This window comes from Physella acuta, unplaced genomic scaffold (assembly GCF_028476545.2).
Source record: "Physella acuta isolate Inbredline_101_S28 unplaced genomic scaffold, ASM2847654v3 ptg001217l, whole genome shotgun sequence".
In the NCBI taxonomy this organism is placed as follows: Eukaryota; Metazoa; Mollusca; class Gastropoda; family Physidae; genus Physella; species Physella acuta.
The window spans coordinates 106484-134149 of NW_026732734.1; the positions used below are offsets into that span (position 1 = coordinate 106484).

General features: G+C 32.9%; 3 protein-coding genes across 3 annotated transcripts in view; 1 reads left to right on the forward strand and 2 right to left on the reverse strand.

Moving 5' to 3' along the window:
* Positions 1–9: 9 nt before the first annotated feature.
* Positions 10–14920, reverse strand: LOC131957191 (DDB1- and CUL4-associated factor 6). The gene is made up of 17 exons (XM_059321919.1): positions 14756–14920; positions 12392–12453; positions 11790–11882; positions 11365–11442; positions 10901–11005; positions 10302–10415; positions 9438–9576; positions 8670–8854; positions 7826–8027; positions 7179–7304; positions 4866–6767; positions 4221–4332; positions 3583–3739; positions 2968–3124; positions 2007–2095; positions 1564–1669; positions 10–1172 (listed from the first exon to the last, which is right to left on the reverse strand). Exons 1-17 carry the CDS (start codon positions 14823–14825, stop codon positions 1123–1125), a joined length of 3747 nt encoding a protein of 1248 aa, XP_059177902.1. The 5' UTR covers positions 14826–14920; the 3' UTR covers positions 10–1122.
* A 525-nt stretch (positions 14921–15445) lies between these two features.
* Positions 15446–21047, forward strand: LOC131957184 (putative neutral sphingomyelinase). The gene is made up of 10 exons (XM_059321910.1): positions 15446–15954; positions 16742–16844; positions 17307–17383; positions 17544–17733; positions 17893–17975; positions 18170–18290; positions 18384–18501; positions 18695–18811; positions 19773–19894; positions 20514–21047. Exons 1-10 carry the CDS (start codon positions 15917–15919, stop codon positions 20736–20738), a joined length of 1194 nt encoding a protein of 397 aa, XP_059177893.1. The 5' UTR covers positions 15446–15916; the 3' UTR covers positions 20739–21047.
* A 2062-nt stretch (positions 21048–23109) lies between these two features.
* Positions 23110–27666, reverse strand: part of LOC131957187 (receptor-type tyrosine-protein phosphatase eta) — a 49816-nt gene continuing 45259 nt past the window's right edge. Inside the window, exon 33 of the mRNA XM_059321913.1 lies at positions 23110–26471. Coding sequence (XP_059177896.1) covers positions 26377–26471 — 95 coding nt within the window. The 3' untranslated portion in view covers positions 23110–26376. The remainder of the gene's footprint in view (positions 26472–27666) is intronic.

A 27666-nucleotide genomic window follows, 5' to 3' on the forward strand; every position in this document is an offset into this window, starting at 1 on the left:
ATATCTAAACTATTTTTAATTAATAAGCTTTGTTTAAAAAAATGTCTTTAGTTCTCATATCTTAGTGTTTTATATTATTGATTAGACAATCTAATTTATGTAGAACAAGAAACAGGAAAAATACAACAAGACTACGGCAGCTTCAGTGAAAATTGTGAAAGTTGTACAAACAGTTGAATAAATAGGTAAACTCAGCTCTTTCATACAACAAATACTTTAAGTTTGATATTTATTGTATCACACAGTAATTTAAACTATCTGCAGGTCAGAAGCATATAAAAGAACAAAACATACCTAATGTGGTATTTTTATTCAGATTTAAGACATTATATACATAATATACTTAAAAAAATAGTTTTCTGTGTTAGGTGTTGTAGGTTTTTAAGTTTTCTAAAAAAAAAGTAACATTAGACCAAAGTTGGATGACTGAGAAAATATATTAAATGAGAGTTGCATACCCCATAAGTGGTATGTGATAAAAAAAACAATGGACGAAAACCTTATTTGAGGTTATCTTAGGAGAAAAATAAATTTAACAAGATAAAATTAGCAATATATAATTTGTTTTTAATAACAATCACTTAAATTTAGCTATCAACAAAGTAATTTCCACCTTAAAGAAAGTTACTCTGCAGTAAATTTGTCTAGAGGGTATATTCCTTGGGGTTTGATTCCAGGGGACTTTTTGTCTGGGGCTTTATTTTTAGGAGCCCCAGCGGATATAAAGATGTTAAGCCGAAAGAAGATACAATATTTTACTGAACCTGGTTATCATCTGATGTAAAAAAATACTGAAAAATGTAAGCAAGTTTTTGCCCAAAATTAAATATTATTAAAATAATTTGTATGATGATTTATTCAATAAAATATATTTATTTGTCAGATTTTTTAGCTGTACAGATACACACTTATTATTTCATGTACATAATTTAAGTAGATCATAATTTTTGTATGTTGGCACAAAACGACTGAAAATTATACCATGTAAAAAACACCAAGGTCATGGTTTACTTGGGTCAGTATAACACACATCAAAAGGTCATGTTTATCACACAGACCTTGTCCTGACACAAGTCCCTGTTCTCACACAAGCAGTAATCAGAACTTTCTAGAACCCATATTTTATTCTTGACCAGGCGGATCTGGTGCCTGACCTCTCCCCAGGTTTCGACCTGAAAAATTAATTTTGGCATATTTTAAGAGACATCATACGTTCATTACGTAACGACACAACAATCAAGAGTAGCAGCAATAATTTAAATTGATTGTCTCACAATGAAAAAGTTATACATGAGAAAATGAAGTTGTTTAATAATTTTTGCTTTTCATAATTTATTTCCCTGATCAAAATAGCTTTTAAAGTTTTTATTCTGACAAATGGAACCAAATAAGCAAACAGCTTAACCTCTCAAATTATTCCACTAGTTCAGCTATACACAAATGTTGATCAAAATAATGTAAAAATAACACAAATGTTAAAAAAGGTTAAAAAACAATGTTAGACAATATAAAAATGTTAGGCAATGTAAAAAACAAATGCTATGAAATGTTAAACAACCAAACCTGTGCGGATCTGGGAGAGAGAGGCCAGAATTCTCAGCATAAAGGCAGCAGGGACAGTAACTGTATCACGGGTTTCCTCCAGCATCAGCTCATTACGATGGATTATCTAAGTTTTAAGGTAACAGATAATAGCTTTAAGTTCAGCAATGAATTACTTGAAATTTTAATTTAAAAATAACTAATTTTATCAGTTTCTAATTATCTAAAAAATTTTTTTTCATAAAATCTATTAGACTGCGACAATAATGAATAATTGGAAATTTAAATTTAAAAAAAAAAAGTAATTATATCAGTGATTAATTATCTAAATTTAGTATAAATTAGGATGACTGATTGAAAATTGTAATTAAAATAAAAACCCTATGGGAAAGACCAGAAAAATATCAGCTAGTCAGTGAACTGCAACAGGGAAATTTTTTTTATAAAAAAACAATTGAACTTACTTTTTCTGCTTTATCCTCCTCAAACTGGCTGTCAGCTTCAAGCGGACTCCAGATTTTAATGTCATAATCTATACCACTGGAGGCCAAAACTAGAAACAAATAATACATTAAGAATATTACTGACACTGTTGACATGATTGATTATCAGTGACCCAAGTTTCCCACAAAACACCACAAACCCACTACCAAATTATGAACAGGTGATGTCATGCCAATTTATAGCAAAACAAGTGTTTGAGAGACTTGTGGGACTTGCATAACAAACTTTATGTGAGTACAGACTCACATTTACCTGGCTGTATGCTCAACTAAACTCACACTAATATATCTGATTAAATACCAAAACTAGTTGGACTGGTTAAAAGAAACAATTTGAACCGGTTAAACAATTCAGGCTGGACGCAGTTGACCACATGTTTACCTGGTAAGTACATGTTAGGCTGGACACAGTTGAGCACATGTTTACCTGGTAAGTACATGTTAGGCTGGACACAGTTGACCACATGTTTACCTGGTAAGTACATGTTAGGCTGGACACAGTTGACCACATGTTTACCTGGTAAGTACATGTTAGGCTGGACACAGTTGACCACATGTTTACCTGGTAAGTACATGTTAGGCTGGACACAGTTGACCACATGTTTACCTGGTAAGTACATGTTAGGCTGGACACAGTTGACCACATGTTTACCTGGTAAGTACATGTTAGGCTGGACACAGTTGACCACATGTTTACCTGGTAAGTACATGTTAGGCTGGACACAGTTGACCACATGTTTACCTGGTAAGTACATGTTAGGCTGGACACAGTTGACCACATGTTTACCTGGTAAGTACATGTTAGGCTGGACACAGTTGACCACATGTTTACCTGGTAAGTACATGTTAGGCTGGACACAGTTGACCACATGTTTACCTGGTAAGTACATGTTAGGCTAGACACAGTTGACCACGTGTTTACCTGGTAAGTACATGTTAGGCTGGACACAGTTGACCACATGTTTGTCCGCATCCAGGTACATCACCATCCGCCCAGTCTCTCTGTCCCAGGCCAATATCCGACCACAATCCGAGCCAGAAATGACAAAATGGTCTCCATAAAAGTTGGCCTCCTTGATCTGAAATGTTGGAATTTGACTCATCAGTAACAGATGCAGTTAGCAATGGCGTGGGGAGCAGGACATTAAGCCTGATAAATTGGCCTTCTGTACCACCCCCACCCCCTGCATAAAAAACAACAGCAGTACCCATACTCATCCCACGATGATTACTAATAGACCTTAAAGTTGGGTGTAATTTACAGACGGGTTATAGACAAGGGGAATTCACCTAGAAAGTAATGGCAGAGGGTGATTGACCCTGGGGTGGGGGGTATTATATACAACTAGAACTTGTTATACCATGTAAGGCTTTTTCAGACCAGACAGTCAATATAAGTTTGGTTACATTCAGCTAATCAAGTGTAAGCATACCATAGTTCTACAATTAGTTTGGTTATATCCAGCTAATTAAGTGTAAGCCTACCATAGTTCTACAAATGGCTTGGTTACATTCAGCTCATAAAGTGTAAGCATACCATAGTTCTACAGTTGCGATGACCAGAGTATTTCATCAGCATGCGGGGCTGGGGCAGCTCCATCAACTTGGCAGCCTCACGAGCATCTCGCTTTTTCCTGTAGGCTTCTTGGATTTTCTGGACGGCGCGGGACATTATCTCCTTATCCAGCTTTGGCCTGTGTAAACATGGGAAATTCCCATCAATTAATAAGGTGTCATAACAAATTAAATCAAGAAAATATTCAGTGTTACGTGTCAGTTGTAGGTTAGATAGAAATAGGTTAGAATAATCTAGAATTAGGGGAGAGTGCGTGTGTGAGTTGAGTTTACCCTAGAGTATTGTTTACCCTGATGTGTTCATGTATTGTTATCCCAAGGTCGAATGCGGTTGGAGTGAATGGTTGTCAGCGGTTAATTGGTAGTGGTGAAGAATTGAGTCCAAATAAAAGTATACTATATGTGTCACGAATCGTTGTTGAGTTGAATCGAACCCGGACGTGACATTCAGGACTTAATAGCAAACTGCTAAAGAGATGTAAATAATACTTGAATAATACAAATACCAACCAATTTACCAAAATTCAAGTGAATGAAATAATCAGGTTGTGACAAGGTGTCATATGAAATGGTAAGGCAGGTAAATAAAAAAGTGTTAACCTTCGTCCAGCAAGGTATTCATCATCATCCATGTCCATGTCATCATCACTGTGTAGCTGGAAGCTGCCTGTTGGTGGCAGGCTATACCCTGCACGTCTCTGTCTTTCAAAACCTGAGCAAAGAAGAAAATTTCTCGCAAGATATGATATACAGTAGATAAGGCAGTAGTAATTTAAAGGGTATGATTAGTAGCATGATAGGGTGATAGTTCAGTCTCTGGAATGTTCGAGTGTCTACCCAGATATGATGGGAACCTGGCTCAAGTTGGAGAGAGTAAAGATGTCTATGCAAAGATCACTACATAATGCATGCAAGTGCAGAGGTCACAGAAATGGATAAACTCTACTCCATTTGCCACATTGACTTTCAGGTCAATAATGAACACGTAACACAATTTTGCATTATAAACATTTTCTAAATGAATAAGATATTTAAACTAATTTTCTAAAACAAATTAAGTATTTAAACTAATTTTCTAAAACAAATTAAATATTTAAACTAATTTTCTAATAAGACTATACCCAATTAAATATTTAAACTAATTTTCTAAATCAAATTGAATACTGAATCTACTTTTCTAATAAAACTAAGCCAAATTAAATACTGAAACCAAATTTCTAAACCAAATTAAATATTGAAACATACCTTGACTAATGGACCTGGCTCCTGGCAAGCGGTACAAGGCTCTAGGTGCCAGATTGTCATCACTCTCTGGAACATCAGAATCAAAACCCGAAGTAGAGGTGGATGGCCTGGATATTGTTGTGCCAGTACAGTCATGGACCTCATAGTGGTCTGGCTCCAGTGCCACATCAACAGAACTTATGGATGGGGTGAAGTCTGCCGAATCCAGGGAAGGTCGGCTTGCTGCCTCGCTCCCATCCAAAGAAATTCTCATCTTGCCGCTGTTGTAGGGAGAAAACTTCTCAGGTTTTCCACTTGTTTTTTTAGCTTTAAGAGAAGATTTCCCTTTTCCTTTTCCTTTGTTGCCTCTCTCCACCGGGTCTTCATTTAAATCTATTGCGTGAGCCTTAGCTGCTGCAGGTTTTTCAGTCTTATTTGCCAGTATGTCCTCTTTTTCTTTCACCTGGCAAATACACTCAGCACACAAGTCACTCTTTGTAGCTGGAGCTTTAGAGTTCTGTAATACTGTGTTACCACACACTTTACACACACAGTCTATTTCCATGCTCTCTGCCTCCTCTATTTTTGACATATTCAGGTTCAGTTCAGCAGTGTTGGTGTTGGGTGATGGACGCAGGACTGGGCTGTCATGCAAACCCTGACTCATGCTGTCTGCCTGCATGTTGGGTGATGGACGCTGGACTGGGCTGTCTTGCAAACCCTGACTGGTGCTGTTTGCCTGTGCATCAGATGCACTCGCTTGGTTGTTAATCAAAATGTTCTGAGTGAGGGGCGCCACTTCGGTTAGAGATACAGCGCTGCTGTTGAGGCTAAGGAAGGAAGTGAATGGAGAGATATCATCCAACGTCTGGGACCAGCTCCCCTCACAAGGGTTTAAGGCGTTTTCAGCTATGGCGTAAGTTTCGGGGGGTGAGCTGATAGAGTAGTACGTGTCATCAGCTGACAATTCCTCCTGCGCATTTTCAAAAGATTGGTCCAATGGGTCTGAGCTTTGCCTCTCATCATTGCTCTTAGCTCGCGAGTTTTCTGATAGCTGCGAGTCAGACAAGCCGGCATCTGAAGTAGAAGCCAGAGCAGTTGATGATTTGTCCAAAGCAGGTGTTTGACCCTGTTTGATGTTTAAATTTTTAGACATTTGCTCCGAGATGGAATCATTACTTTCTGAGCTTGCATCCATGGCTGTTTGCTCCTTACTTGAGCCAGCAATGTTCTCATGGATCACAACAGTGTTGATTCCCACTGTATCCATTGCCCTGGATTCACTCTCTAAAATACGTTTCTTGTCACAAAGTTTATCACTGTTGCGGTGCAAATGAGAGTGGTCTTTCTCTGCTTTAGACTCATTTTTGTCTGAGCAGTTGTTTGATTTAGTTTGTGAATACAGGTTGGTGTGTTCATTCAACTCACTATTTACATTACAATCAAAAATGTTTTCACTGGAGTCTACTTGAGCTATGTCTTCTGTGTCTATCTCAACTGCAACTCTGTAAAGTTCTGGGTCAACAGTTGCCAGATTTCTGTCACTTGCGTGGCCAACAGTTGCCAGATTTCTGTCACTGGTGTGGCCAACAGTTGCCAGATTTCTGTCACTGGTGTGGCCAACAGTTGCCAGATTTCTGTCACTTGTGTGGCCAACAAGATTTACAGGACTGAAGTTAACATGAGATAAGGAAGAATCATGCTCTGCCTGTGGGTGGTTCAGGTCTAAACCGTGAGCAGGTTGTAAAGTGGGATCAGCCTTAGATGTGAGCTCAGTAGTCTGAGCAGTTGATGATTCTCCGCCTGGTGGAGATACCAGACTCTCACTTGAGTTGTGAGTCTGTGCTGAAGTTGGTAGAACAACAGCTTGCAGGATGTCAGATGAATCAGCTGGTGACACATTAATGTCAGCTGCTAAACGATCTGAAGAAATCACACAGCATTAATTAGTAACAACTCATTATAAAAAACTTTAAGTTAAGATCTCGAGTTTATATTTTAAGTTAATTAAAATTTCCCAGACTGCAACTAGTGTGGTTGATAAGAAAAATGTTGACAGCTTATAAAATTAAACATTAATTTTAAGGATGAGGAAAAGAAGAACAGCATGCACATTATTAACATTGGCTAGAACCAAATAATGCAAAGTTAAGGGATAAAAACTAAAACCAATTACAGACAAACATTTTAATGTTCTAAAATCTTAAATTATGTACCAGAAATCTAATATTGAAAACACTATTTTATTTCTGTTGGAGTTCATGGTAAAACAAATGAGTCCACAAAACTGACGCTAATTTAAAGTACACATCTAAAGCTAGGTGGCCATCTTACTTTCTTCAGCTGCTGCCTCTTCTTCATCCTCCTCAGGGATGTCCTGGCTCTCACTCCTCTCATTACGGCTGTTCAACATACGAGTCAGCAGGTCAGACATACGCTGCATTATGGTGTTGGTTAATGCTGTGGCACAGTTAATAAAAAACCAATAGTTAACATGATGTGGTTTAATTTGTTACCTTTATTATATTATAGAAACTTATTTTAAAATAAATTTTCAGTGGTTATTTTAAACTATACTTCATATTTCTTTATGAAAACCTTTGCTGAGAGGTATTTCATTTAAACATGAGGCAGATTATAAAAAAAACTGAGTTGGTAACAGTAACTGAAATCAGTTGTCTCACACAATTTTAATAATAAAAAAAGACCTGTAATGCTTAACTATTTTTAAAATTACGTTTGAAACTGAAAAATGTTAAGTTAGACAAACAAAACACACAAGAGTCAATATAACATAAAACGTACATTTGTATCTTACTATAGACTCCAACATACAAAAACAGGTGGTACAAAAAGTTGTGTGTGAATATAAACATACAAGTGAGTAAATGAAAACAAAAATAAAATCACTGTTGGATGTTTAGATAAATGAACTTTCATATAGAATCTTTCTCAAACAATAACAACCCTGCAGGTATTACCTGGCTCTTCACTCTCAGGCCTGGCATCTGGACCTGTGTCTGACCAGTCACCGCGCAGACGCAGACGTTTGATTGGCTTGAAGGCACTTTCAGAATCCAATGCTTGGTCGATGGAAGCGCTGGCACTGGGTGGTGCTGGACCATCCTTTGGTGCAGGTCCACTGTCTCTGTGTGTGGGTTTAGAGGGCCCACTTACACTGGGCTAGAGAAACAGAGGGATCATGTGGTTAACTTTAAGATATCTATTTTCTATTTATTTATTTTACCGAAAAGGGAGTTGATTTTAAGAATAAAACACACCAAAAAAAAACTTGATATGTTTTACTAAAAACATGAAGCTATAGCAGCAGTTAATAGAATCAAATCAAGTGCTCAAACCTCTTTAAACATTTAACATATTTCACTAAGCATTACCCGAGAACTACTAACTTAAATGATCTGACCATAAGTCTGGGTAAAGAATTTAAACTAGAAATACAATTTCGGAAAGAGATTGGGTAGGTTAAAAAAAAGTCCATGTGCCAGAGCCCTAGTTTGTTGTGAATACTTACCCATTTTTACCTCTTTTAAGTTTAAAGGAAAACAATAATAATTTCTTACAGCAAAACAATAAATGTTAGGACTCATGTCAGTTAGACCAGAAATACAATATTCACAAAAAAAAAATATATATAGGATTTAGTACAGTATGTATTAAAAGGTGGTCAAACACTGAAATAAAACTATAATTTTAATATTATGTGTCAAGGTTAGTACTGAATTACAACTTCTAATAAAATCTTGTAAAAACTATCATTTTTAGCACTATATGTTTCATGTATTAAGTCAGTAGTACAACTCTGACCTTTGCACTGTAAGACTGTTGTTTTTTGGTGTCATACGTGTTGAAGAGATAGATGTTCTCTGAAGAATAGTTGACCAGGATGTCATGTGACCCAGGCCTGTAGTTGAGGGAGGTAATCCTGTAGGGTCTTTTCTCTCCATTGGTCATAGGGGGCGGGAGCTTACAGATCAGGTTGTCACTACTGCCTAGAACAAAGTGAAAGTAAAATACAGCAGCATTACTAGGTCTATACAGACAACAGCCACATTAAGACTGTAACATAAATGCACTGTTAAAAGATTTTGGAGTGAAATTTTACAAACTGATAAAATAATTATTGCAAGCATTTTGGTATTATTATTTAGACACTTAAGTAGTTCAGCAAAAAAATTTTGGAATTATTTTTAAACGCTCATGAAATAGTTTAGTGTAAACTAGATATTTTAGTGTAAACTAAATATTTTGAAAAAACTTATAAATTTATTGCCCTTTTATTTTCTTAGGGCTATCAACTAGTCTAGTTATTAACTGACAGCTATTGTATTTAAATAATAAGAAATTATTGTAAAAATGTACAAATACATGTAGAAAAAAATTCATTAACTATTGAAATACCAATACATTTAAATTACATTCTTCTATTTAATTTTTACCTGATTACCAAAACATCTTAAAACCATCATAACTAACTTTGAACTCTGTTATATATTACCATTACACAAATATAAAATGTACTAACCAGCCATACTTATGTAAAGCAACAAAAGAAAACTGTCAAGCCTGACTCACCCCCAGTTTCCCTGGTCTTCAGCATCCTCCTATCATAGAGCCGAACCATCCCATCAGATGAGGCGACAGCCAGATGAAAGGGGATGATGGGGTCCACAGCCATGGCCGTCACAGCATTACGCAGGTGGATTACAACATCCTGCACAGATTGACGCCATCACAAATTACAACATCCTGATGCCATCACAAATTATAACAAATTACAACATCCTGAACAGATTGATGCCATCACACATTACAACATCCTACACACATTGATGCCATCACAAATTACAACATCCTGATACCATCACAAATTACAACATCCTAATACCATCACAAATTACAACAGATTACAACATCCTGCACACATTGATACCATCACAAATTACAACATCCTGATACCATCACAAATTACAACATCCTAATACCATCACAAATTACAACATCCTGATACCATCACAAGTTACAACATCCTGATACCATCACAAATTACAACACCCTGATACCATCACAAATTACAACATCCTGCACATATTGATGCCATCACAATAAATAACTCATCAATGTTTACGCTGTGGTCAGCACTATGCCCAGCCGCCTTTAATGTCCCTAACAAGTTTGGTACCCATCAGAGCTGAGTAGGCTCAGAGTTGTTTCACTGACTTGAACCCAGATTCAACCTCGAGACTTTCGGATAAGCAGTCTACAGCTAGGCCACTCCATCCCAAAGTCTCTTCATAGGCTGATCTTAAACAGACTAACTCTACTTCACCTATGTAAACAGTCTCAAGCTATGTTTCATATTAAATAACTTGTACAAGAATACTATCAAAGTGATAACCTTGTCAGCCTGTAGACAAAAAATCCAATAGATTTACTTACCTCTTCACAGTTGAACTTTGAGCAGCTGGTTTTTGTTCTCAGATCAAAGAATCTGACAGTTCCATCATCACCACAGGAGAGGAAAGTCGCAGCTTCATTGGGCACAACCAGCAGCTAAAAGCAGGTAAGGTAATAAAAATTATTATATGTATAGCAGTATTCCTTTTCACTAAAAAGGTCTTTATAATGCTTGCTTTTAAAAGCAAATTATTATGTATAGTAGTATCCTTTTTCATCAAAGTGGTCTTTACAATGCTTGTGTGTTGAAATGCAATAAAATTAAAGTAATAATTTCCTTACATTGGCTAACTTTAATACAGAATACTTAAAACAGTTGGATGTTAAAGCTTACGAGCTTGGGTCCTTGGACGTACCCGAGTAAGCTCTGATGGGTACCCAACTCATTAGGGAAATAAAGGCAGCTGGGCATAGTGAAATACTATCCCACATAAGCAGAGTTAATTGAAACCAGATGAACTCTACTTCATCTGCTCATGTGTCTTGGTCACAAACGGGAAAAGAGTATGTGATTGAATGCAGGAAAATGTAAAACAAAATAAAAGACGGTCTAAACAAAAATGAAAGTGTTGATATATGACCTTGTACGCTGTGCCAAAATGGCAATCAAATCTGTTGGTGCCATACGTGTCTTCCCTGTCCACGTCGGTGTAGAAAATTTCTCCTGACCCAGAGCAGCTGACCACCTGTGGACATAAGCAAATATTTCAACATCCCCTGAAACATTTCAACATCCAAGCAAACATTTCAACATCAGTGCAAACATTTCAAGATCTACAAAAACAAACATTTCAACAACCACACTAACTGTTCAACATCCACAAAAAATTTCAACAATCACACAAACATCAATAACAAATCTTGACAATTAAAACATTTCCTTTAATTTTTTTGTCCAACTTTATACATGTTTTTAAAAGTATATAAATAATAAATAGGGATAGTTTTCAATAAACTTAAGTCTCAGTTTGTAAACTTCTGTTTTTAAAATGCAATGTGAATAATGTGGTCTCTAATTTAAATACAATTATCTTCTATTTTCTACCTCCCTGTCCATACTGCCGGGTAAGAACTTGGCACTGAAGATATTGGACCTATGTCCAGACCTAAACTTGACCACATTCTGAAATAACAAAAAAAAAACTTAATTTAATAACTACAACAGTCAACCATATTGGAATATCTAAGATTTACCTTAAAAAATTGTGCATGAATATTGTTAAAATAACTAACATGAAAAAAATCTTTTTTTTTTTTCTTGTTTGTCACCTCATCTGTTCCACGGTATTGGATAAATTATTTTAACCAAGTAACATACACATTAGTTATAAGGTACATAAGACAGCTTTTTATAATTACAAATATATCATGTAGTCCTAATTGAGATTTCTACTGCTTTGTATTACTTTTCACCTGAATCTTTTCCTTACATACATAACTAGGCCAGATAGACTGAGTTGGTTACTTTACCTTCCCAGTGAAAGGATTGGTGATAGCAAGATGTTGATCATCAGAGCCAGATAAAATTAGCGTGCCACTGTCATTCCAGCATATTGTGTTCACCTAGATAATAGAGATAACATAAATGTTACAACTTCCAATTATCGTTTTAAAACTTGAGCAATGGGGAAATTTTTAAGAACAGCCACACACACCACATACAGGAAATGTTTAAAAATTTGTATATAACAATACATAACAGACAAATTGAGACTTAAGTTCTAATACATTTTTAAAAGCAAAAACTGTAAAACAGACAGCAGCAATACAAATAATAAAAGATTGGTTGTAATAATTGTAAAGTAGCAGGCTTTGTGTGTTTACAAAATGTTTCTTATCAAAAGCAAGAATACTTAAACAAAACAACTATTGAATTGTTAACAAGAAATAAAACCATAATACTACACATATTTGATAGAAAGCAAAAAAAAAAAAACATCAATGTTAAATTTTTTTAAAAGTGCAACAAATATGTAATAAATACAATATTTTAAATTTCAAATGTAGAAGTATTTGACCTTAAATATTAGCATAAAAGATTTATCTATATGGTCAACTGCATAAATACTTACACATCCATCATGAACAGCAAGCTTTTTTTCTAGCTTTAATCTTTGGAGGAAATACAAACTGCCTGTAAGACAAATGCTTCATTTAGTTCTTTAGTAAAAACAAAATAAATGATGTGATTTAGAAAATGATAACATATTGTAAAAGTTCAACAACAAGTTATTTAATACAATAAATTTATTGTTGTTTTACAGAAATGATAATCACTTTGAAAAAGTTAGTGCAAATATGAAGATGACTGGTGATCATCAAAGTATATTATATGTATCCAACATTTTAACAGTATTAACATCTTACAACGATGTAATAACCTTAAGAAATGATGTTTGAAATGTGATTTATCAGTAGGATTTATTCTCGATATGAGATTACTTAATGAATATTATAAGACAAGTTAATTTAAGCCTACAGATTTTTGGAACTTCAGCCCTTGGGGATGGGGGGGGGGGGGGGGGGAGATCTGCTTCACCATATGTCACGATCCTGTAAGATACTAAATTTGTAATAAAAATTGTGGGCTATTTTTTCCATTTATGTTTAATATGTGTAGGCTTATGGAGTCTAGACATAGATGGCGGGTTGACAAACATGTGTTTTCAAATTTCATAGTGGTGTATTTCCAAGGTCTTTTTGTTGTACTTTAAGTGTCTAATTACTTTGGATTTCTTTTTGGATGTTTATATTCATAACTAATATGTAAGTAGTATACTTTTTACAATAAATAAATTAGTTGGCAGCCAATCAGCAGCCATTCTGACAAATGAACATTTTACAAATATAACACACTACACTGCAAACTACAGTCATTGTTTAAATATGCCCTTACAAGGTAAATTATTCTAGATGACTCTAGAATCAACATATGTACCTAATTTATCCAGTGATATTCAATAACTATTCTGTTAGTTAGGGTCGTTATTTTAGTGTACATGTCGTTTTCCAGTTTGTTGTCAAGAAACTGATATTTAGTTCAAAGCAGCAAATCAAAATCAATCATGCATGACAGCGCTCATCAATCAGGTGTATTTATATGGTTTGACACATATTGACAAGAGCTGTTGTTTACATTCAAACATGTCACAAAACTATCCTTTTTAAAATAAATTGTTAGAAAAAATGGTGTGCATTTTTTAAGGGTCATTTTTAGTCCCATTTTGAAAACGCATTGAAAAAATCTGAACAACACTACACATAGAAAACTTGCTTTTTCCTGCCCTTTTAGGTATTTAGCTCCAAAACTGTTGTTTACGTACCACAGCTGCCAACCAAAACGTGAAGAAAGAGCATGTTTGATTGGTTGGTGGCTAAAACTATGAAACACTCAAATGTATAGATCTACCAAATTTTTTTTTACAAACTAGTTACTAGAATCTAGATCTAATTAAAAATTACACAGTACGTCAGGTGAGAAGAGACTAATAAATTTAAATAAATAAATAATAAATTGATTTTCATTGTACTTGCTGCATAATTTGAGTAAAATTAATAGTATTAGTAACTAGTAACTAATTAGGCACTTAATTACTAATTAGTAAGTAATACTAGCCTAGGCCTACTAATTTTGGTAATCTATCGTTTTGGGTACGTAAATTCGCCCGCGGCTATTAATGTACGAAAACGTTACCTTATTGTCAAGGCTGTAATAGAAGTATATTGTGATATGTTTGTGTCAAATATTATAGATAAATGAATAATAAACCTAAATCAATGGCTAAATATATCAATATAGGCCAGAAAAACTTTAAACAGCAGTGTCTGCAAGCAAGATTTGCTATATAAACAGCAGCCATTTGTAAAATAGAGTGACTTCCGCCTGAATCTTGCGCTATATGTCTATAAAAATAAAACTTTAACAAGATGGCTGCTATAGTAAATGAGCATGGTTGCATCTGTTGGAAACATCGCTGGTGTTCATTTATTACTGAAAAGTTTTAATTCAATTGTTTAAAAACAGGTACATAAATGAAACAAGGAAACATTTTTGTATTTTTCAAAACATAAATCCTCCTCAAAATGTGAAATAATTATTAAAATGTAAGGAGTCACCTGTTTTTCACATTACTAGTCGCGGGCGATTTTACGTACCTAAAACGATAGATTACCCTAATTTTTAATTTAGTAATTATTAGCCTAATTACTAATAGTAGTCTATCTAGAATCTAGATACCTGAGAAAATGGGACTGAGAATAAATCATGTTTGCATTTTTTTCCTAAAACTAAAAGTCAAAGAAGTAAAGTAAAAGTTAGAACCTAGCCAGACTCAAGTTAACTTTGTTGGTAAACAAAACAACAACAAAGACAAAAAAAAAAAAAAAACAACTCAAAGAGAGTGCTTTAGCTCAGCTTTAATTAATAAACTACTAGCCTGTCGATGTGTTGTAGAGTTTTCGAGCATTCTGTCCATGATGTTCTCTATTAGTCAAAAGGCTAAACATAATTAACTGTGCGAAGCTAATAATTTTGTAAAGTTAAAGCCTTTGTGATAAAGGCTGGATTCTAAATTTATTTAACACCATCTTAAGAAGGTAGGTAACCGAATAAAGCCAAGTGCATGAGAGTTACCTTTCTTAGAGTTGCGCAGATAAACAAATCGATTCACAGCAAAAGAAATAATCTAGTTTTGGTCCGTGTACTAAAGTAAAATAATAAACTTAGGCATGTTTTCAATACGTTGATACGAGCCAAACATATCACACATTTTCAGAATAAGTTTGATTTCCAAATACGAATTTGGAATCATTACTGAATTATTTTCTAAAAATAGGCCTAGGCCTAATAAATACATAATATATTTAATTTGGCTAAGACCTATACTAAAATATAATCTATATAAAAATATATAGGTCTAGATCTACCTATTTTTTGCATCGTCTGGTTATAAGTGGAATTGAATTTTTATAACGCATGGTTTTTGTTATTTATTCACATCATCTTTATTCTTTCATTTCTTGGGGAGATTTTTTTTTTTATAAATATGTCATTGATTTGATGAACTGGCATATTGAGATCGGTATCTATTGGTAAACTTCCGGTTTCGTTATCTGCTATCTCGTTCTCTATATGTCCCACTTTCAACATAACCCTGACTAAAACTACTCGACTAGATCTAGATCTAGCTAGCTTTAACGACTAGATCTAGTACTATTACAACTATTAGATATCTTTTATCTAGATCTACTACGTATTTACTTAAGGCGCAGGGCAGTATTACTAGATCTAGTCAAGTCAGTAGTAGTCACCCTTCTTTAAAAAATAAAATAAAAGTTCTAAGACAAGAACAAATTCAGAAATTCATGAAATCAAATTGAATTGATGGAACTCACTACTAGATTAAAAACAGAGAACTAGTTAAAATAGTAAAAGAACTTAAGTAGACAGTCACAATAGTGTGACAATAGGGTCTAGCTAGAGGTCTAGTTCTTGATCTACACACACTTTCTTAGCTACACCAGGCACCTCTAGGCACTACTGACAACTAGGGTGAAATCTATTACTAATATAGTAACTTACTTAACTAACTTCAGAAATGAGCTTGAGACTCAAACTTTTTACCTTGAACAGTTGGTTAGTACCTTTATATTTTTTATAAGGCCAAGGCTATCCAGCCGACTGGGAGTAGACCGCCGTCTGTAAATATGACTGGGAATAATATCTTATAATAATAAAAGCATTTATTGTGACTAGAGATTAAGGTATTATTAGTAGTTCACATTACTATTCAAGCGTCAATTACCGTTTTAAAATTCCCATATAGAATCTAGAAAGAATCTAGATCTACTAAATTTCATGTGAAATAGAATGTCCTTTGTAAACAGTGATTATTCACAGTTCCATCATAATTTTGCTAAGTTTTTTCCTCACAGTAAAAATCTAAAGGACTGGTCTTTTATTTGTTGCACATATGACCCTAATCATGTCACACAAAAAAAATATCAATAATAATTTAAAAAAAATAACAAGAATAATAACCCTTTCATAATTAATCGCAAAATATACAGTTTGGACAACAGGCGGCCTACAATAAAGTCCTAAGGTACAAATTACTACAAATGCATTTGATGGGTTCAAACTGCACCATCTGGCACAACACCCACCAAGTTGTCCAACCGTCCAGACAGCTTCATGCACATCAGGGTGTTTTTAACATTATATATATGTATCAAAACAGTCACAACTGTGAATATAAACCTAATAACTAATATGGCTATTCCCATTCGACTGAGAATAGCCACTTCATTTTAATAATAATGTAGTAACAAACTACTAAGCAGGACTACTTAGTACTACTTGTTATTTAAACTTCACTTCAATTTAAAAAAGTCAATAAAATAAAGTGTTTCTTTTCAAACAGGGGACTTCCATTTCCAATTGTGTGTAAAAATCGCAATGAAAGGATTTGTGCTATTGGTGACTTTCTGCTGAAAAGTGATTTTGACATTGTTGTTCTAGAGGAGGTAAGTCCAAGATTTTAAATCTCTTACAATACTTACATTATTTATATAATCAATCAAAACATTTCTATTTTTTTTAAGACATTTTGAACATTTTCTTAGGGCTTAGTTTATTTATTTATTTATATTTTTTAATGATCTTGTCTGACATCTTTTTAAAATTTGGTATTATAATTTTGATTGTTTTTTTTTTTTTTTTGATAGATTAGGGTCTAATTTAGGCCTAAATAATCTATATTATATTATTTCTTACAAGTAAACCCACATATCATTTGACATAAAATATTTATGTGTGTGAAACTTTTTATTTTCACAATGTATTACCATTCTATTAGGCTAATAGATCTACATATTATTAGGTAGAATGACTTAAAAACTGTTTTAAAATTCACCAAATTTCTGAAATAATTTTTTTTTACTTTCCAAATTTCTTTAATATATTTTGTAAATTTATATTACCTACAGATCTGGGTTAAGAGTGATTTCCAAACACTAAAGCAGAAGTTACAGAAAAACCTACCATATTCCCATTATTTTTACAGGTGCTTTCTTGCTATATATCTACTAAAATAGGAGCTTCATAAAAACAGTCTATGCATATGATTAAAAACTTTCCTGCCTTATGTACCAAATGTTTACTTAACAGCTTTTATTGTAATTTAGTGTCAGAAACCTTACACAACTAATTGATTTTTAAAACAGTGGTGCAATTGGCAGTGGACTCTGTGTCTTTTCCAAGTATTTGATAGCAGAAACCAGCTACCATCGATACCATCTTAATGGCCATGCTCACAAGATTTTCCATGGTGATTGGTTTGGTGGTAAAGGTGTTGGGCTTTGTAAAATTCACGTGGAGCAGTGTTCCTTAGACATTAACTTTTACTGCACGCATGTAAGTGTTTACATTATTTTAAAACAATTTTTAATAAATAGCTGTATAATAAAAAACAATTTAATAACTTAAAATATGTATGGAGTTATTTTTAAGAGACTGGAGACGAATAAATTGTTTTAATTTTTAGATAAACATATTTTAAATTTTTTAATACAGTTTCATGCTGAATATAATCCTGATAAAGATGAGTATGAGGCCCACAGACTCGCCCAGGCTTTTGAGCTTAGTCAGTTTATCAGGTGTAGTATATGTTTTATTCTTGTTTTGCAATCTCTGCTTACCTGAAAGTACTTCCAATATTTTCTATGAAAACTTAGATATCTTTTTTGTTTACCTAATTAATATTGATATGTTCTTCATAAATTTAATGTGGTTATCATTGGCATAGTACTATTTTTTTTGGAAGATTTTATTTTATTGAATAATTTCTTAGAAATACTTTTCATGGCTGTGATATGGCAATACTGGCTGGAGATTTGAACATTACACCATCTACCTTAGGCTACCAAATCATTACACACCATGGTCACATGAGAGACACCTGGACAGAAAAGGTAGGAACAAAGTAATTGATAAACGTTTTTATTTTTGGGTTGATCTATAAAGATTTATTCATTAGTTTTTATCTTCTTTTTTTTATGCTCTAGCAAAACACAGTGGTAAATGAGGCTATGGGTACTTGTGATGTGCCAGGAAATACTTACACAGAAAAGTCTGGCCAAAATGGAGAACGCATTGATTATATTTTGTTTAGGCCCAAAAATTGTAAGTAATTTTTTAATTGGTTGAAAATAAGTCTATTACACTGCCCTATGATTTTTAAAAAAATAATTTATACCTTGATCTTGCCTATCATCTTTTTTAAATTTGGTAATGTATTATAATTTTAATTATTTTTGATAGATTACAAGTAACATAATTTACAGTTTAATATGCAATGTTTGTGATTTTGTTACAGATATCAAAGTGGAAGTGGCTGAATGTAACATAGGGATAGGAAAAATTCCATCAGCCAATTTAAGCTTCTCAGATCACGAGGCTGTAATGGCCAGCCTTTCTATCACTAGAACCAATGGTAATTATGTGAACCTCAGTCATTTGTATAGGTCAATTTCGTGTATGTATTATATTAGCTTGATTACTTTGTTAAATGTCTGCTTTTAGTTTGTTGGGACTGTGTAGTAAGATGGTATGGCACCTGACTGTTAGCCCAGAAGTCTAAAGTATTGATTGTAAACATGGGACTGAAGGACATCCCTGAATCCACACAGCTCTCATCGGTGCCTGAGTCGTTAAGGAAGATGACTGTGGCTGTCATAGAACAAACGACACAATCTCTATATACCATGGACACAGAACAGATGAACTCTAATTCATATGCCCTATTGACCACCAGACCTACAAGAGTGATTTTATTTTCACTTAGCTCTCATGTGTACATAATGGCCTTAACATAAATCAGCCAGTGGTTTGGTCCCTAGTCACCAGTGTTAAAAATTATTGTTCTCATCCCTGTCTTTTCCAGCAAGGCATATAAAAAAAAATGCTGTTATCCAAATCACAATGCTGGTATAAGCCATGACTCTAATCTTAATAAACAATACAGAAATATACATCTTGATACAGTCTTTATTGCATGTTAGCTGGTGAAAGCTGTATGAAAAGTTATATGTAAATTATATTAATAGCTTAATAATACTAAAATGATGAAACATGCTTTACATTACAAAATAATTTATTTTATCACTATCTAGTTTCCTTAAAAATAACCTAGCTTGATTTTTTAAAAATATCACAAACATTATCAAAAAAGTTTTAATTAACAAAAATTAGATTGTCTGTAGTGATCTAATTGTGCTTGCTTACCTTTAGATTCCTGGATCCTCATTAGTATTTTTTTCAGAACCAACATAAATACTATTTTCTGTTAGGAACTCAACTCTCTTGCATATTGTAACCACATAATCATGTGAACTCAGCCTACTTAGCCTCTCAACTGTTCTTGTTTAACCTGTCACAATTGTTTTATTTTGCAGACCAACATGTAAAAGGCAACAGGCACGAACTAAGTGAAAGAGTTCAGGAAAATCTCCATGAATCTTTGATTGTGATAGATAAAGGAAAAATACAATGCAAGAGTGAAGAAAGATTTTTCCAAGTAAGAAATCTTTTTGTTCTACTAAGCCAATGATTATAGGAACTAAATATATATCACTATTTCTTTTAGTATGCAGAATTAGAGTTTGGTAACATTTTGTTGGAACAATCTATTGAATTTCTGACAAGTTCTATTATACATTGTATCAAGATGTGAATGCACAAAAAACTTCTATACTGGCTTGTATCTCGTATTTTGTTGTTTACTTTTAACTGCCTTCTCCTAAATAACTGTAATTTTCTTAGCTGATTATCTTTTTTTTATAAAGCAACTATTCTTATTTTAGGTACATGTTTTTTATGAACCAAAGTTAATTTTTTAAAATGTGTCACTTTATATTTTGATAACCTTTATTTTACAATTTTTTATTTTATTCTTATGTTTAATTAATTGTAAAGCAAAAGTTATCAAAATATAAAGTGATACATTTTAAAATAAACTTAGGTTGATTTAAAAACGTATACATAACTTTATGAAAAAAATATTATCAGCTAAGAAAACTGGTGTTATTTAGGAGAAGGAGGTTAAGTAAGTAAACTAAAAATATTCCTATTTTTTAGTATGTAAAAAAACTGAAAATAATTTAACAATTAAAACAAATTTTTTCCTTCTGCCACAGATTGTTGTTGTTCTATTGTCACTTGTTCTCTACATCCTCAACAACTACATTAACATGTCCGACTACAACGAGGGAGTTGTTTTATCAGTCACCCTAGCAACCACCAAGCTGCTTCTGGCTCTAGGCATAGGCTTCTCAGTGTGGACAGCCCTCATAGTCAAGCGGGCTGAGCTACATGGGCTGGAGGCATGTAAGGAAGACATTAAGAAACTGCTGCAGCTCTGATGCCTGTTTGTTTACATTTTTGTTTATGCCAGCTCAAAGAAATTCCAGAGAGTGATATTTTGTTTCATGTTAAATTTTTATGTATGTTTTTTAACTGTTACTGTTTTGTAATAATTTCCTTTTATGTAGACCTAAGCATACTATCTAAATTATTTACATATTATATTCTCTATTCTACATTGTTGCATATATTATTATTAAAGATTTTATTGTAATTTACAGTGATATAATGTTAAGTACTGTTACTAAATATAGTCAAGTGTTGAATGCTATGACTTTAGATTGAAAATGGTGTACGTGTTTTATGAATAGTTTGTAATTCCCATAAAAACTGTTATGGTAAATAAAATGTTTTAGAATTAAACACTAGTGTATTCAATTTTTATATTACACATCAAGATGAGGCTAAATACTCCACAAGTGTGACACTTTTCATGATGGCATTATTAATATTACGTAAAAAATTTCTAGGTTTAAAAGCATAATCAAAATAATCCAATGATATCAGATAGCACTTTAAAAATTAAAAAAACCAAACAAGACATCTAAAAGAGACAGAATCTAGCAGAGAGGTATAAAGAATAAAAAAGACATAACCTATTACAATGTTATTAACATAGACAATCTGGCTATGGAGGCAGAAATAGAATTAAAATGAAATACAAAAGACTGTACATCTTAACAAAGAGGCTATATGGTAAATTTCAGCAACGAAATTAGCTAATTCAAGAAAATGATGTTAACAAACATTGATGAACAGGAAACTTCAAGGATTTTTCTAAACATATTTATTCCAATGGATACACCAGCTAAAATTATCTTGATAGCAACCTTCCACAGCCAACCAAAGGAAAAGTTTAGGTTTTTTTTTAAAGAATAAAAAATTCAGTGGACAGATATCTAGACATAAACCGGTGGGCTTTAGATATAAATAGGCAGTGTTTAGACAAACTAGCCACTGTCTCAATGAAGGGTGGGAGTTGACTTTGGTCACGATTGAAGTGTAAGAGAGTGATGTAGCTTGCGTTATGAGGAACAAAAGCTGATTAGTAAATCGGATGATAATTTTATCTTTGAATTATGGGTTTTTAAGGTAGGTTTTTATAGGGACATGATAATAGGGGAGGGGGTGAAAATCAGCTAAAAAGCAAAGACAATTGGTGCCTGTTGCGCGTTGCTGCTACTTCAGAAGAAGAGAAATTCACAGACAATCGTTATGATAACATAGATAACATACAGTTGTTACCAATTATGTAGGTCTATTAGTAAAAAAAACCCAGACCTTCTGTGTACGTTAATCCAACTCCTCAAGGTTGAGGTAGAACCGCTCAGGTGTAAGAAGGGTCACGGGGGGGGGGGGGGGGGGGGGAGGCGGTAGACTCCGCAAACGATAGGGAATTTATAAATTTATAAAGAAAGGTACCTAAGTGCTAACAGGGAGCCATAGGTGCTCTTGGTCACATAATCACATTAAGGGTGGAGCACACAGGTAGTTTGGTGAATGCCCAATCAACTGGCCCCAAGTATAACACAGTGTTTACACTTGCAACAAGTACACTATACAAGTCAAGAAAAAAAACATTACAACAAGTATACATGTTCCGTGGGGAAAATGTTTTCATCTATTTTCTCTAGACACGTATGGTAAACATGTGGCAAGTGTAAACGTGACGTTAGGTAGCAGAGGAGAAACTTGTGTCGCCCAACAGCATACTACCCAAAGGAGAATATATAGGTAGCCAAACTAAATGTAACTAAGTTTCTAAAATTGATAAACAGCCTTAAAAAAGATTTAATGCGTAGAGGTGGCTAATTAATTTAGCTTAAGTACTAATGCAAAAATCATCTTACTTATTGCATTTATATTACTTAAACTCTGCAAACTTATTAAGTCCACAATAGGAGTATCAAAAGGCTTAATCAGTTTTATGGAAATACCTGGAAATATCTAATGCAGAACTCACATTTTTAAAAAAGTTACTCTTTTGGACATGTTGATGTATGTTTGAATGGCAAAGATCAAATTACGGTTACGTTCAAACCAGAAAGGAGACTTATAATAATATAAAAACCACTAAACAGAAATGGTTCATAAGTTTTTAACACATACAAATCACATGCGGCAAAGTAAGCTCCTATAGAAAATCAACTGAACACCTGCTATACATCAAGCACTTACATTTCATTTGATGTACCATTTTTAATGCATGTTTTGAATATAATCCTCTCACCATACATGCTCTCTTTTGCATTAAGCTTACATGACAAAATGACATCCCCCCCCTCCCCCAACCAATTAATTCCCTGCACTAGCCCACACAAAAAGCTTACTGACATCTGCACCATTAATGAGCAACAAAAACAAATCAGCTTGAATAAATAACTAAATTTTATTTCTTAAAGGTGTAAATATAAAATATTTGAAGATAAAATAGAATTAAAAGTATAGTCTGCTGGGTCAAAGGTCAACAAATAGGATATTGATGTTTTCACTATCAAATATAGGTCCACAACTGATTTTAGAAAAGCACAAGAGTTTTAACAACTTTTTTAATTCCATGGAATGTTGAGTACATTGTTTCTGACAAATAACTGCTAAGGCTTATATGAGCAATAAACAAAATAAGCAAAGTTTCTTTTCTGCCTTTTTAAACAACTACATATAAAATCAATATGAGAAGTTTTTGGCTCAAAACCAGTTTGATGAATTGATTGAATATATTTAGTGGACCTATCTTTGTTCAACATTATTATCCATATTGTAATTTGTAACATAAAAAGTTTTTTTTATAGTCAATATATTTTACATAAAAAAATAGTCTTGATTATTTTCTTTTTAATTCCTAAACTAAACATACTGATTATGACTATGAGTGTTGATTCCTGCTTCAAATTCAGTAACAAAGTTGTTTTAAATTTTAAGCAAAATCAAAAGTTAACTAAAAAAAGCCTATTAGTATTATGCATGAACACAAACATTTTGAAATCTCCCCAAATTATTAAGATACTGTTTAACAACTAAAAGTTTATTAGAGAGAAAGTTGTTTCAAAGTTAGATAACTAAATAGACTGGGATCATGCTTATCTAAAAATGAGTCTTTCTTTCGAAACTGAACGCATTTAAGTTTCTTATAAGACTACTAGTTACAATATTACATACAATAAATTATTTCTACTAATTTAATAATCAAAACTACTTAGTAAAAAAATGTGTGTACAATTTATTAGTGAATAGATGTTTTAAAATTATAAAAGCAGTCTTAAAAATAAACTGAAATATGCTACTTGGTGATAACAGAAACACAAACTAAATCATTGCGTGGTAATCAAGACAAAATTAACATCTTAAGTAGATTATTTTTACATTATACAATCAATATAAATGATAAAATGATACGCTGCATATATTCATATGTAACAAGGATATGAAATGATATATTTCACAATGTTAAAAAAATACACAGCCATTAAAAGGTACTATGCCTGAAATATTTATACACAATGGGACAAAATATACCGGTATAAATTTTATAAACAAAATTTTCAAGCTTGAATTTCTTGTAAGTTTGTTGCAAAGTAACAAATGAAAAAATCCCAAAATAGTTTTGAAAACATTTTAGCCATAATTTTAAGCTGAAATTAAAAATGTAATGAAAAAATTTCATTATTGAAAACAAGCCAGATTTTAAACATTATTGACTGCAACACCATATTATTAAAGATTTGATTCAAATTACGAAATGTGGTTTACATAAGTTTAGAAATGTGGTTTTAACAGGCCTATGTTTAATTTTTAAGCTCAGTAAGATAAAAAAATAAAATAAAATAAAAATAATTAAAAAATATAATTTAAACACTATTAGAACTTTGGTAAATTAGTAAGTACAATGAAGGCTTACAGTAGTGGAAGACATTAATTTTTTAAAATCAACATTCATCTTTTCATTTGTTATCTGTTACAAATATTTCATACAATGCGATTAATTTACTTCAAAAGATAAAATAATTTATTTACAAGAAGATTTTAATCAACACAACACAGATTTTCATGAGTTTATGAACTCCTGGATGAAAAAAACATCTATTTGTAGATTAAAATGTTCAATGCTTAAAAAAAAGGCACTATAGTTTTATACTATGACTTATTCGCCATGTTGTCAAAGTTCAACAGCAGAACCACTGAATACTTTAATCATAAGTTTAGTAAATTGTAAATTTTAATAACTAAATAAGAAATTTAAAACTTTTTTAGACTCATTGTAAATGAAATAGTGCTTTAGAGCAAATTGGTTTAAAATTTCTTGATACATATATGTATACATGTTTATTTATAAATATAATTCATGTATAAAAAATAGTTAACTGTAAAAAAATATATATATATTATTTGCATAAGGTGAACCAGTGATAATGAAGGCATTAATTTACATTAACATCAGCAGGGCAACAATAAAAAATAATGCGCCATTGTTTATCTAACCTAACCTCAACATCTGGAACAAATTTGGAGAATGGAAGCACTGACTCAACAACTTTATTGTTAACAAGCATTATTTGCAGCGTAACAGGAATGTTGGAAAAAAAATAAGTTAAAATTTGATGTAAGGGGAGGGAATAAAATAAAACAAATGATTCATCATAAAGATTAATGTGTTACTTCAAATTTGCTTGAGTCACTGTCTAAATTGGAGGCTTTGAGTAGTATAAATGTTCACTAACAGGTCATTTTGATTGGTGTAAATATAAAAATTTTACAGGATGTAGCCAATCAAATGTATTGATCAATGTTTAAACTTCAAAATTTGTAAACCACGTGTTGAAAATGTCAAGAAAAATAGCTTAGGATACATAGTATTTAAAAACAACAACAAATTATAGAGCAACATATATATATACCTTAAAGGAAGATTTATCAATTTAAACTCCAAATATTCCATTATATAACTGCATGAGGTTTACAAAGCAAATTACTTTTAATTATATGATCCACAACTTAAAATTTTGTCTTGATGAAATAACTGTTTCTGTATACATATTAGCAATACAATTAATATAAAAGGCATTATATAACTAATATGAGATTTTTGTCAACTTTACATAAAAAACAAGAAAAAAAATACAATTCACTTAATGTTCATCTAATGAATTTTTATATGTAATAAATTAAAAATGTAGCATAAAATGTATTGATTGCATAACAAATTATATTGGACTTGTGATGCCTGGTCAGCACAACAAACTTGGTTAGCATTTTCACATCACTTTGTATGGTGTGACATCACTCTAATATGGAGCCACAACTCTCCATAGTCTTGTGACATCAGTTTCTGATATGATGTCAAGCTTCAAAATTTCAAGTAATGCAATATGATTAAATGATTTTTACAAGACACCAAGACCCAATGTATATGCTGATTTTAGATGCCGTAAAAATTTTTTTCTTCTATTTAACCAGAATTCTAAATCACAAACAGTTAAATATTTGTAAACAGCACTATTCATTTAAGTAGATTTGTAGAGGCAAACAAAGTGTTCATAAATATAACTGCCAATGTAAGCACTGAAGCTTGAGTCTGTGGGTTGGCTGGTAGAGAAGGTGGGGAAATGTAGATCACAGTGATGTTGTTGGTTGTGTAGATCACAGTGATGTTGTTGGCTGGTGGCTTCCATTCTGGGAAGGTGTATAGCTGCCATTTTGCTGCCCACCAAAACTCATGTTCTGATATTCAGGCTCTGAAGACAACAAAATGAATATTTTTAACTTTTTGAAAACTGTATTTAAAAAAATAATGTATCACATCTTACATATCAATTATCCCTTCTCCAATAATTAAGAGATTTTTTTGTTTGCAACTTTCATAGGAATTATCATAATTCACAGGTAATCTTCATAACTAAACACTTATGAGATCAATGACTAGCCACTTAGATAATTATACAATATCACACTAATTGATCATGTAAAATAGTATCTATAAATAAGCTGTTCCACAGGGCAAATAATCTTTAAAGTGATATTCAAATTAAGACAATAATATAATTATAAAATCAGCAGCTGCATACATTTAGAGCATGTTTTTTTAAAAAAAATAATAGCTCTTGATAAGCTTCATGTAATGCATATGTTTGTTTCACAGGGCAGATAATTTTAAAAATTTTGATCAAATTAAGCCAATAATATAATTATAAAATCAGGAGCGATATAAGCTTTTTAAATGGAGTTTTGATGAGAATGGTCATGGTGTTTTGTGTTCAAGTTGATACTAATTTATAGTACTGGTAGTGGATTTATCAAGACACTTTGGGATGTGATGTGACAATTAAGGCTTACAAGGGGAGGACATGTGTGGACATGGAGGATATTTGACATTTTGGGATGTGATGTGACAATTAAGGTTTAGAAGGGGAGGACATGTGTGGACATGGAGGATATTTGACATTTTGGGATGTGATGTGACAATTAAGGCTTAGAAGGGGAGGACATGTGTGGACATGGAGGATATTTGACATTTTGGGATGTGATGTGACAATTAAGGCTTAGAAGGGGAGGACATGTGTGGACATGGAGGATATTTGACATTTTGGGATGTGATGTGACAATTAAGGCTTAGAAGGGGAGGACATGTGTGGACATGGAGGATATTTGACATTTTGGGATGTGATGTGACAATTAAGGCTTAGAAGGGGAGGACATGTGTGGACATGGAGGATATTTGACATTTTGGGATGTGATGTGACAATTAAGGCTTAGAAGGGGAGGACATGTGTGGACATGGAGGATACTTGTGGTGAGGAAGTGGATGACTTGTGGATTGCAAGTGGAGGACACATGCATACATGATCATTCTGGTAAGTGCTTGGTGATAAGTTGATAACCAGATAAAAATTAAGAAATGGGCTTACCCATTTTTTCCTTTTCTGAGAAGAT